The following is a 13,577-nucleotide window of genomic DNA, read 5'->3' as shown; positions in this document are numbered from 1 at the left end:
CCAGATCTCTGTTCCCTTGACTCTGGTTTTTTGCATACCTCCATCCTTTGCCTTGGCATTGGTGGATGTTTGTCGACCGCATTTGCCCTATTTATGGGAATTCTTTATGCCCCTATGTCTCTCCCCCCTCCCTCTCATCTTTTATGACTCTCTTAACTTTTAGTCAATCACCTGATGTCTGTTTTGGCTTGGTAATCACTTATTTTTGACTACGTCTCTGTGAAGGCCCTTGGTAAGTTTTTCTAGATGAAAAATACGATATAAATGCAAGTTGTTGTTGAAGGACATTCATTCAATTTACTTCCTTGTCTCATTACTCTGTTCATTACTTGTTTATTGCTCACGCTGTGCTCCCCTACTCCCAACAGCATATACCCATTTGGTACCATATTTCCTTTTTGACCACCTCTATTTCTTTTAAGGAGGCACTTGGCTTCAATATCCAACCTGAAACCTATGATTAATGAAACATTAAGTAGCTAATATTACAGACAAAAGATGTGATTCCGTTGAATGCATCTTTTCAACTCCATTACTTTTTCAGCCTGCACATGACTGCCATTTGTTATTGACTTACTATTTTTATAGTTTATGATCTCAGAAAGCAGTCCCATATTGATTAACAATCCAAATGTAATATACGTAAATTACACCTCCAGTTCTTTGTTTTATGCATTGTCATTAATGAAAACTCATTCATCATTGGGCTGTGAATATATTTGAATTCATGATTAAATTGTGCACAAGAGAGTGCAGATAGGATCATTTGTAATAAAAACAGATGGTCCATCCAATGGCCCTGATGGCTGCTGCAAACACAGACGAACAAGACGTTGTACCAACACACAGATTGTTCTCAATACTCTAAAGCATGTGTTGCAATGGAAATACCAATGTCCTGAATCTTTTAGTGTACTAATTTCAGTAAAATGGTTGTAAACAGTATGTATTATGGTACATTTCCTTTCACCTATCCCTTACATAGTCCCTGGCATAAAGAGTGGGTAAACCATCTTCCACCTGACATTTCTGAATGCTATTCTGGAGTTGCTCACTAGGAAATGGTGAAGAGTATTCAGGATGATTTGCGCACTGGTTTACGCCTCCTTGGCCTCTACGTAGCACCTCCCCATAAAGCAAGTTTAAAAACTGACCATTACCAACCACTGATGCAAACCCTGACCCGATCATATCAGCCAATGCTGCCTTTTGGTCATGGTAGTTAAAACAATGTCAATCCTCCAGTACTCCAGCCACATGCATGTGCAACATTTTTTTTAAATTCGTTCATGGGATGTGGGTGTCGCCGGCTAGACCAGCATTTATTGCCCATCCCTAATTGCCCACTAAAGACATTTAAGAGTCAACCATATTGCTGTGGGTCTGAAGTCACATGTAGGCCAGACCAGCAGATTTCCTTCCCTAAAGGACATTAGTGAACCAGATGGGTTTTTACAACATTCAACGATGGTTTCATGGTCACCATTAGACTAGCTTTTTTAAAAATTCCAGATTTATAAATTGAATTCAAATTTCACCATCTACTGTGGTGGAATTCAAACCCATATTCCCAGAGCATTAGCCTGGGCTCTGGATTACTGGTCCAGTGACATTACCACTACGCCATCACCTCCCCCAAACATGCCAACTAACGTTACTTCAGCAAAATCAACCTGAAACCACCAGAGATGTACTGAGGCATGTAACTACCAATCAATAATCTCATTATACTGGACATAGAATAACTGCAGCTTACTCTTCAGTAAACCAGAAGTAATAATGTCACTGTCAATAATACTCTGTACAAATGCCATCAAGGACACGGAGCATAGGGTCAGTTGATGACTGATACATTCAACTGATCTTCTTCTTCTTTTGCCTCCTTATCTCGAGAGACAATGGATAATCGCCTGGAGGTGGTCAGTGGTTTGTGAAGCAGTGCCTGGAGTGGCTATGAAGGCCAATTCTAGAGTGACAGGCTCTTCCACAGGTGCTGCAGAGAAATTTGTTTGTCGGGGCTGTTACACAGTTGGCTCTCCCCTTGCGCCTCTGTCTTTTTTCCTGCCAACTACTAAGTCTCTTCGACTCGCCACACTTTAGCCCCGTCTTTATGGCTGTCCGCCAGCTCTGGCGAACGCTGGCAACTGACTCCCACGACTTGTGATCAATGTCATAGGATTTCATGTCGCGTTTGCAGACGTCTTTAAAGCGGAGACATGGACGGCCGGTGGGTCTGATACCAGTGGTGAGCTCGCTGTACAATGTGTCTTTGGGGATCCTGCCATCTTCCATGCGGCTCACATGGCCAAGCCATCTCAAGCGCCGCTGACTCAATAGTGTGTATAAGCTGGGGATGTTGGCCGCCTCGAGGACTTCTGTGTTGGAGATACGGTCCTGCCACCTGATGCCAAATATTCTCCGGAGGCAGCGAAGATGGAATGAATTGAGACGTCGCTCTTGGCTGACATACGTTGTCCAGGCCTCACTGCCATAGAGCAAGGTACTGAGGACACAGGCCTGATACACTCGGACTTTTGTGTTCCGTGTCAGTGCGCCATTTTCCCACACTCTCTTGGCCAGTCTGGACATAGCAGTGGAAGCCTTTCCCATGCGCTTGTTGATTTCTGCATCGAGAGACAGGTTACTGGTGATAGTTGAGCCTAGGTAGGTGAACTCTTGAAACACTTCCAGAGCGTGGTCGCCAATATTGATGGATGGAGCATTTCTGACGTCCTGCCCCATGATGTTCGTTTTCTTGAGGCTGATGGTTAGGCCAAATTCATTGCAGGCAGCCGCAAACCTGTCGATGAGACTCTGCAGGCACTCTTCAGTGTGAGATGTTAAAGCAGCATCGTCAGCAAAGAGGAGTTCCCTGATGAGGACTTTCCGTACTTTGGACTTCACTCTTAGATGGGCAAGGTTGAACAACCTGCCACCTGATCTTGTGTGGAGGAAAATTCCTTCTTCAGAGGACTCGAACGCATGTGAAAGCAGCAGGGAGAAGAAAATCCCAAAAAGTGTGGGTGCGAGAACACAGCCCTGTTTCACGCCACTCAGGATAGGAAAGGGCTCTGATGAGGAGCCACCATGTTGAATTGTGCCTTTCATATTGTCATGGAATGAGGTGATGATACTTAGTAGTTTTGGTGGGCATCCAATCTTTTCTAGTAGTCTGAAGAGACCACGTCTGCTGACGAGGTCAAAGGCTTTGGTGAGATCAATGAAAGCAATGTAGAGGGGCATCTGTTGTTCACGGCATTTCTCCTGTATCTAACGAAGGGAGAACAGCATGTCAATGGTCGATCTCTCTGCACGAAAGCCACACTGTGCCTCAGGGTAGACGCGCTCGGCCAGCTTCTGGAGCCTGTTTAGAGCGACTCGAGCAAAGACTCTCCCCACTATGCTGAGCAGGGAGATTCCACGGTAGTTGTTGCAGTCACCACGGTCACCCTTGTTTTTATAGAGGGTGATGATATCGGCATCGCGCATGTCGCATGATACATTCAACTGATACTACAAGATTAACAGATGCCAGGGAATGAAATCAAAATGCTAGTAAATCTCTGGCTTCATAGAGCGGCTGTAAACTCCTTGATTTTTGGTTAACAGGCTTTAAAATATCATCTGGAAAGTGAGCACAAATTTATTAAGGGCAAATCAGGTTTACCTAATTTGATTGAGTTTTTTGAAGGAAAAGCAGAGAGTTGATCGGGGTAATGAGGTTGATGTGCTGTACATGGAGTCCCACAAGGCATTTGATAAAATGCCACCTCACAAGCTTGTCAGCAAAGTTGAAGCTCATGGAATAAAAGGGACAGTGGCAGCATGGATACAAAGTTGGCTGAGTGTCAGGAAACAGAGTGGTGAACTGTTGTTTTTCGGACTGGAAGAAGGTATATATTGGGGTTCCCCAGGGCTTGGACCGAGGACCACTGCTTTCTTGATCTATATTAATAACCTAGACTTGGGAGAGCAGGGCACAATTTCAAAATTTTCAGATAACACAACTTGAAGTGTGAGGAGGACAATAATGGACTTCAAGGGGAGAAGGTGGGAAGGTGGTAATGTATTGAACTAGTAATCCAGAGGCCCAGGCTAATACCATGGGGACACAGGTACAAATCCCATCATGTCAGCTGATGGAATTTAAATTGAATTTAATAAATTTATTAGTAAATTCAATTAATTCATAAAAATCTGGAATTGAAAACTAGTCACAGTAATGGTGCTATGTAACTATCATCGATTGTCACAAAAACCTCCGTGGCTCACCAATGCCCTTTAGGGAAGGAAATCTACTGTCCTTACCTGGTCTGGCTTACCTGTGACTCCAGACCCACAGTAACGTAGTTGCCTCTTAACTGCCCTCTAAAATGACCTCACAAACCATTCAGCTGTCAAGGGCAAATAGGGATGGGCAACTAATGCTGGCCAATCAGACCCCCGGTAGTCAGTAGTATCGGCAATGCCACAAGAGGCCTTGGACCCAGGCTTAGCGTTGGTAGGTGAGGCAGAGTGATGTGCGGGGGGAGGGTGGGCATTTAGTGCAGGGGGAGGGGGGGTTCTCGTAGGTATGGTGTTTCCAGCTGGAGTCCTTCTTTTACTTGGCAACCTCCCATTGTGGTGGAGGCCCCCCACCACTTGTTAAATCCCAGCAGTGGCAGGAAGAGGCCCTTATGTGGACAGAAATAGGCTATTTAAGGGCCTCAATTGGCATTGGATGGAGAAACAGTGGCCGACCTATTCCATCACACCCCCCACCCCCCCCCCCCAACTAAATTCCAGTGCGACGGGAAGGCAACGGGCCCTCTGCAATCCTGCCTCAGTTCTATGGACACCCTTACCTCTGAACCTGTCTCTAGGGGCCCATTAAATTCAGCCCATAGAGTCACTTATGGCACCGAAGGAGGCCTTCAGCCCATTCAATCCATGCCAGCTCTGTTTGGAGCAATCCAAATCAGTCCCATTCCCCCACTCGATCCCTAGCCCTGCAAATGTATTTCCTCTAAGTGTCCATCCAATTTATTTTTGAAATCATTGATTGTCTCTGCTTCCACCAACTTCATGGGCAGCGAGTTCCAGGTCATTAACACATAAAAAAGTTCTTCCTCACATTCCATCTGCATCTCTTACTCAAAACTTTCAATTTGTGTCCCCTAGTACCTGTAGCATCAGTTAATAGGAACAGTTTTTCCTTGTCTAATTTATCTAAGCCCGTCATAATCCTGCACACCTCTATTAAATCTCCCCTCAAACTCCTTTGCCCCAAGAAAAACCTCCCCAGCTTCTCCAACCCAACCGTGGGAAACACCACTATCCACCATCCTCCAGTCTGAAAAACTACCAATTTCCACGACTCGCTGTTTTCGGTCCTTAAGCCAATTTTTTATCCAATTGGACAAGAACCCTCCCATTCCATAAGCCTCAATTTTGTTAACCACCATCCACTTTCCTGTATGCCTCAGAAACCTGGACAATAAGGAAAGAACGGTTGAAGAAAATAGAGGCCTTTGAAATGTGGATGCTAAGACGCATGCCTAAAATTCCTCATACAGAACATAAGACAAATGAACAGGTACTTGAAATTCGCTAGAGAAAAAAGAACTCTAAAAAGTAACATCCAGAAAAGAAAATGACAGTATTTCAGCTATTTGATCAGAGCTGAAAAACTAGAGAGATCTCTTCTAGAGGGCTAAGTGGAGGGCAGCAGAAAGAGGGGTCGACCTAGGTGTTCTCAGATCATAGACGTCACAGAGCAGTTGCAGACGAGCTACAGTAGATGTGAGAGAATGGCGCAAGATAGACAAGTGTGATATACTATGACAGCAGATCTCCTGGTAGAGTAGCTACTAGCAGCAGCCTTTTACGTGGTACCTTTACACTTTCCTAAAGTCCATTCGGACAACATCTACTGCATTCCCTTCATCAACCTTTTCTGTTAATCATCAAAAAATTCAATTAGATTAGTCAAGCATGATCTCCCTTGTACTATTCCATGCTGGCTCTCCTTAATTAACTCAAACCTATCCAAGTGTCTGTTGATTTTTTCACTGATTATTGTTTCTAAAACCTTACCCACCACTGATGCTCAACTAACTGGCCTGTTGTTGCTAGGACTGCCCTTGCACCCCTTTCTTGAATAAGGGTGTCACATTTGCCACTCTCCAATCCTCTGGCACCTCCCCCATATCTATGGAAGATTGAAAGACTGTGGCAAGACCTTCCATTATCTCCACCCCCCTTTCCTTTAGCAACACGGGATGCAAGCCATCCGGACCAGGTGACTTATCTACCCTAAGCATAGCTAGCCTTCCCATGTACCTCCTCCCTCTCAATTTTCACCCTATCCATTGCCTCTACTCTCTCCGCTTCTACTGATATTTTGTCAGAGTCCTCTTCCTTAGTAAACACCGCTACAAAGTACTCATTAATTATCCTAGCCTTGCCCTGCACCTCTGAGCATATATTGCCCTCTTTGTCCTTAATAGGCCCCACTCCCCCTCTTACTACTGGCTTACTAGTTACATGCCAAATGATGATTTTTGGGTTCCCTTTTATGTTAACTGCCATTCCATTTTCATATTCACTCTATGCCAGTCTTATTTTCTTCTTCACCTCCCCTCTCAAACTATTGCATTTGGCCTGGTTCTCACTTGAAGAATTCAGCTGACAGGCATCAGGTTTTTGTTTCTCAAATCTCCATCTCCCTCATCATCCAAGGAGCCTGTTTTTGGTTCCCCTAACATCCCTTATTGGAATGTATCCAGCCTGTACCTGAAGCATGTCTTCCTTAAATATAGCCCATTGTTCCGTTACAGTTTTTCTTGTCAGAATTTGGTTCCATTTTACCCTGGCTAGATCCCTTTTCATCACTTTGAACTTCACCCTCTTCCAATCTAGGCACTCTACCTTATAACCTTATGTAGGCATTGGACAGGCAGCAGAAAAGATTTACGAAAATGATTCCAGGGATGAGAGACTTCAGTTATGAAGACAGATTTGCGAATCTGGGGCTGTTCTCCTTAGAGAAGAGATGGTTTAGTGGAGATTTGATAGAGATGTTCAAAATCATGAGGGGTCTGAACAGAGTAGATAGGTAGAAACTGTTCGCATTGGTGGAGGAGTCAAGAACCAGCGGACATCAATTTAAGGTGATCGGCAAAAGAAGCAACAATGACATACCAAATTATTTTTTTTTAAACAGAGCCAGTGGTCAGGATCTGGAATGCACTGCCTGAGTGTGTGGTGGAGGTAGATTCAATCGTGGCTTTCAAAAGGGAATTGGATAATTTTCTGAAGAGAAAATAGTTGCAGGGCTATGGGAAAAAGGTGGGGAAGTGGGACTAGCTGCATATCTCTTCGAGAACTGGCATGGACACACGGTTCGAATGGCTTCCTTCTGCGCTGTAACCATTCTATGATCTAATCTACATTATCTCAGCATGGTAGTCACCAACAGGTGTCCAATATTTATTCATTTAAAAAAATTCTAATTGTGTTTTTATCCCCTCGTCATCTCCCACCTACCCCCACTCCTGAACTTCTTACCTGAATACTCCGACTCTTTATTAGGGTGAGGGATTATGGGGAGCTGCTCACTCCCATCTTTCTCATGTGGTCACTGTTCAAATCTATGGCTCAGCAGTGAGTATTGGTATGTCATGCAACTGTGGGGGAGGGAAAATATGGCTGAATTCAAACCAGATATCCATATCTGAGCATTTCAATCAGGAATCGTTGGAAAGTGAGGACGAGCAGAGGCCTGGCTAATTTCTCCTTCCTAAACTAGGCACACTGAAGTCAACTGCAACAACTCTACCTCCACCCCTGCTAATATCAGCTAGCTGAGGGATCAAACTTGGGACCTTCCTATTCTGTATGTCTCAACTGCTGAACGGGATGAAATATAAGTTCAATGTGATTCAGTCTTATGTGATGCACAGATGTTAAAATAGGAAATTTAGCCAGCAAATTGTCAAAGTTTTGGATCTTGGCAATCTGTATTTTTGTGACAAGATTTTTAAGTTTACTTAAACTATTTATAACAGCCTTTATAACATTGAGAACAGGGTACAAATTGTTAGTTCCACCATCAATTATTTCTGATTGTGGAAATAGTTACGTGATAGTCAAAGAATGAAAAAACACTGATGGATATGTGTTAATATTGGGTCCCATTGTTTTGTACCTTTTCAACCATAATCCCACACATCACTACTGTTTCAGAGTCAAAGGTGATAGGTTGAACCTCACTTCAAAGCACAAAAATGCTGGTAAACACTTCAAAGCAGTACTGAGAAAGCATTGCATTCTTAAAGATACCATCTTTCAGAGGGGATGTTGAATCAAAGACCTCTCTGTCTGTTCAGGTCGGCCAACATTCATCTTTCAGCCAACACAACCAAAAACAAATAACTGGTCATTTAATTCATTATTGTATGTGCGACCTCACCACATACAGATTAGCCTACAAAACAGAATGTCACCTGACGACGCAGAACATGTGCAGAGCGATCGCCCATGTCATCAGTCCGTCCGAACATTTACCAGCTTGCCAGTATGGGTCCGCTCATGCGCGCGGCAATGTCACCACGTAATGACGTCAGACGTAATGATGTCCGAGTGCTGCCTCACACACACCTCAATGGCCGTGATCACCGACTCCATCCCCCCCCCCACCCCACAACAGTACCTCGCTATATATCACGATCACCGCTTCTCTTCCCCACTCCATCCCGCCGCTCCCAACTGCTTGCTGCTCCATCCTGCCGCATCGCTTGCACCTGCCACTTCTCTGGGCAGCGAGGTGGGGAACAAGTAGCAGGGATGGAGCAGCGAGGAGTCAGGAGCAGAAGAGAATGGCGGTATAGAGCGGTGAGCAGTCGGGAGCAACGGGATAGAGCAGCGAGCAGTCAGGATGGGGAGAGAATGGTGGGATAGAGCAGTGAGCAGTCGGGAGCAGTGGAATAGAGCAGGAAACAGTCAGGAGTGGGAGAGAACAGCGTAATAGAGCGGCATGCAGGCGGGAGTGGGAGAGAATGGCGGGATAGAGCGACAACCGGGCAGGCGCAGAAGGGAACAGCGGGATAGAGTGGCGAACAGGCTGGAGTGGGAGAGAATGGTCGGATAGAGCGGTGAGCAGGCGGGAGTGGGAGAGAACGGCAAGATAGAGCGGTGAGCAGTCGGGAGCAGCGGGATAGAGTGGCGAACAGGCTGGAGTGGGAGAGAACAGCGGGATAGAGTGATGTGCAGGCTGGAGTGGGAGAGAACGGTCGGATAGAGCGGTGAGCAGGCGGGAGTGGGAGAGAACGGTCGGATAGAGCGGTGAGCAGGCGGGAGTGGGAGAGAACGGCGGGATAGAGCGGTGAGCAGGCGGGAGTGGGAGAGAACGGCAGGATAGAGCGGTGAGCAGACGGGAGTGGGAGAGAACGGCAAGATAGAGCGGTGAGCAGGCGGGAGTGGGAGAGAACGGCAAGATAGAGTGGTGAGCAGACGGGAGTGGGAGAGAACGGCAAGATAGAGCGGTGAGCAGGCGGGAGTGGGAGAGAACGGCAAGATAGAGCGGTGAGCAGGCGGGAGTGGGAGAGAACGGCAAGATAGAGCAGTGAGCAGGCGGGAGTGGTAGAGAACGGCAAGATAGAGTGGTGAGCAGTCGGGAGCAGCGGGATAGAGTGGCGAACAGGTGGGAGTGGGAGAGAACAGCGGGATAGAGCGGTGAACAAGCAGGCGCGGAAGGGAGCGGGGAAGTAAAGCGCCAATTGTAGGAGTGAGTGGGTTACTGTTGGCGGGTGTGGAGGTGGCGATCGCAGCCATTGAGGGGTGAGGGGGTTTGCGTTCATATCAGTTTTTTGTGTCAATCTGCGCCATCTTTATTACTGGCAGCTGCCTGAGACATCGCAGTGACATTTCAATCGATCAGGCTGCATTTGTGCACATGCCAATACTGTGCCAGCTAGTGGTTGTGTTGTCAGCAAATGCAGCTACAAAATAACAAGAACTTGTTAACTGACTGTAAACTATTTTCTGTTGTCCTGAGGATCCACAAAACAATCTCTGCCAATTAGTAAAGTACAATATAGTCAGTATGAAAGTTCATCCAACTCTACTGACCAACTAAAATCAATTCCAAAAGTAGATTATTGAACAAGCTTGAAGAATTGAGTCCATCGTCAATTACCACTATCGACTTTGATGTTAGGTCATTAATTTAAGTGTTGAAACTAATTTTAAAAGGTCAGTACATTCATCTATACAAAGTAAAAAGTCCTATGTCTGTGCATATTTTCTCTCAACTTTTTCTACAGTAAATTCCTACATAAAGAGTTAAAATGGAAACAGCCCATGTAATGACAATGTTCGTGGGTGCTTCAGTGTCACCAATACTGGGAGGGTGTAGCTGCAGAATGGCAAGTTTACGAAGAGGCCCTCAGTTACCTGGGGGTCTCTTCATTCTCCTCATGCATCGCCCTGGTAGCAAAAATGTCACTTTGTCGATCAGGCCACAGTTAATTGATATCGTTGGGTCCGGATTAGCAATTATGCCCGAGATTCCCAATCGAGTTCAGTGAGTAGCCCATCTACCTCCAAAACCAGCAGCGTTAAAATTAGAGATCAGTGGAAATGGAGACCATTCCCTTTCAATTGCTCACCCATTCTGTTCCTGCTGAGCAGGGACAATTAAGATCATCCCAATGGTCTTAACTCAGTGTGCAACGCGATGGGAGATTGAGATATTACATTTAAATTTAGCGTGAGGGGTTTAATGAGGTGAACATAAAAATGCTACAGAATAAGATAGCAACGTATAAACCAGATTATTTTTCTAATGCATTTATCCCAGCGCATCGATATTACTAACAGAAAAAGAGTTTGCTCTACAAATAGTTATACAATTAAATAGATAAGATTGAATTGAAAATAAATAGGATCAATTGCACCAAGTCAGAAGATGTATGACACAATCCTGACTTGCATTATCTCCATAGATTAGGTTTTCAGCAAAGTGCTTTTAGTAACTGAGGTGTGAAAAAGTACAAAAAGGTCCAGGATTCCTGGAAAATAAATCACTCTGCATGATTCCATTCACTTTTTATAGAGATTGAAAGGTTGCAGTTGTACATGCACGTTACCACCTGTAAACTGCAGCTCCCAGTACCAATATACTATCTCTATGTTCATGTTGTAAAGTTTTGTTTACCTGGATAATATCTAGCCAGGCCAGTTGCACTCCCAAACACCTGCCACATTAATGTGGGGTCTTTATCTTTGTTATACTTGAAAACTTGATCCAGTGCTCCCGTCCAGTTCAGCTCATTTAAAACGATAGTTGCTGCAGATAAAGAGACACTTGGTTAATTATCAGCTTGTAACTCCAACATCCAAATTGAAGACAAGAGTGATTATTTCTTCTGTTTAATTATTTTTGAACTGTAATGGTATGCAGACAGTTAATCATTAGTTAAAGCTGTAGAACACAATAGGAATCCATGCAGTTTAGACAGAGTATTTCCCTACTAAAATGTACAGCTAATCATAAATCAGCACGAAATGTACTTTTAGTCACAAAAAGATGCAGGAATATGAATGAAATGGCCAATCATCAGTGAAGGTAATAACTTTTTATGAATTATATCTGCACTGCTCGAGATTGATTAAATCTGGTTTCGTGTCGCGAGTAGCAGCTCCTGCCACTTTGCCATTATTAGATTCATTACACAAGAGTGGTTCCCCATTTTATACTCGCACTGGCTTTTCACTCGCAGGAGGAACTAGAGGAGAAAACACCTTGGAGAGGTTTGCCACAGCCAAACTGAACACTCATTATGCTGCCCTTCATCCCACTAAACATTGTGCTTTTGCAGAAAATTGCCAAGTGTTCTCCAAAGTCTGACCAAAGCCGGGTATTCATTTTTCCCAACATACCCTTGCTGGTTTTATGCCAGCATTGCTTTGGCGGGAATTTCACTTCAGGAATGTTGTACCCACTTGACACAATGGGCTGAATTTTATAAACTCGCTGCTCAACTTGCACACCACTGAGCCCCCAATAGATTTGGAGCGGGGGCTCATTTAAATGCAGGGAGCAGAACGACCTCCCCTAGTGATGTAGAGGCGGCTGCCGCTCCATCCCTGGCGTGCTTCAAGCCCTTAGGAAAAAGATTGTATTTTTACAGGTACCTTTCTGTGCATTCTCTTTAAAAAGAAAATTAAAAGCTGGAGGCCCTTTCCCACCCCATGTTTTTTATTGGCCTATATCTCGAAAATTTATTTTATTCCCAACCCGAATTCCCCCCCCCAACTTCGTCACATTTGCCCTTCAACCCCTTCCCTCCATCCCCACAGCCAATAAAAAGTGTTTTTCCTGCTCCCACCCCCTCCCGCCCTGATAATATTAAATCCTCCCCACCAGTGTCTCGCCTTGAATCCCCAAACGGAGTTCGGAAGGCGCGGGACTTCCGATCACCAACCGCAAGATAGGCGTGGAACGGCCGCCCAATCCAGATAAGTTAATTCACACTTTTTTGCATGAGTTTAAGTAGGCAAATGAAGGCCCCACTGCTTGGCGGTGGGGATCTTGCACCGAGGCCTTGCCACCGCCAGTAAAATGCGACGGGATCTTCTCAGCGTCGAGGGTCGTGGTGGGCCTCTCCTGGAAGAATTTTCTGGGCCCCCCACCACAACCCCTGACGCTGGAGGCATCATAAAATTCAGCCCAATATTATTGAAAATGAAATAAAGTATGAGACAAGAAAAGGCCATGTGGCCTATGAGATTTCGCATTTTCTTAGCACCTGAGCATTATCAAGAAATAACTATGTAGCTCCCCACTTTGTTGCTCTCATTGATGGCACAGACACAGCATACAAGTTTGGGCAAATGAATTGTCTGCCAATCTGCTAATCATCCACATTCTCTACCAACAGTGCTGAGAACAGGACGTTATGTTTTCTGGAGCAGTGGAGCCATTATTACAGCTTTTACTCCTGTCCACAGTGGCAATGCTCCTGCCTCCCACGCAGTGATTCTCAAACCTTTTAGGTTGCGGGCCCCCCTTTCAAATGGATTAGTAATTACAGAACGCACACCCCACCCCACCCCCATCTGAATTATAAGAACATAGGAACAGGAGTAGACCATTTAACCTGTTCCGCTATTCAATGAGATCTTGGCTGATCTGCGATCTACCTCCATGTACCCACCTGTGCCCCATATCCCTTAATACCTTTGGATAGCAAAAATCTATCAATCTGTGTTTCAAAAGTAACCATTGGTCTAGCAACAATTACCATTTGAGGAAAAGTGTTCCAAACTTTTATCACACATTGTATGTACAAACGTTTCCTAATTTCACTCTTGTAAGATCTGGCTCTATTTTTTTGGACTGTCCCTAGACCCCCTAGTCCTAGACTCCCCAACCAGCAGAAATTATAACACTACTAATATGAAAATGCTGCACGGAAAGAGTGTTGTAATATGCTTTTAAGAAAATAGATATTCACATATATATCAGCGAGATGGGTGCACCTGCTTCTCATTGCACAGTACCTAGTACTTAAATTTTTTTTTTTAAACTCTCT

At 44.8% G+C, this 13,577-nt stretch overlaps 1 protein-coding gene across 14 annotated transcripts in view; it reads right to left on the bottom strand.

Annotated features, from left to right (window-relative positions):
* LOC137384760 (voltage-dependent calcium channel subunit alpha-2/delta-1) overlaps positions 1–13,577 on the bottom strand; it is an 891,951-nt gene that overhangs the window by 286,105 nt on the left and 592,269 nt on the right. For all 14 annotated transcript variants that reach the window (XM_068059181.1, XM_068059179.1, XM_068059180.1 and 11 more), the window contains one exon: positions 11,198–11,329. In XM_068059181.1, coding sequence (XP_067915282.1) covers positions 11,198–11,329 — 132 coding nt within the window. The remainder of the gene's footprint in view (positions 1–11,197; positions 11,330–13,577) is intronic.

The sequence above is a fragment of the Heterodontus francisci genome, chromosome 27 (assembly GCF_036365525.1).
Source record: "Heterodontus francisci isolate sHetFra1 chromosome 27, sHetFra1.hap1, whole genome shotgun sequence".
In the NCBI taxonomy this organism is placed as follows: Eukaryota; Metazoa; Chordata; class Chondrichthyes; order Heterodontiformes; family Heterodontidae; genus Heterodontus; species Heterodontus francisci.
The sequence above is the reverse complement of the archived record's forward strand: the minus strand, read 5'-3'. Positions and strand labels throughout refer to the sequence as shown.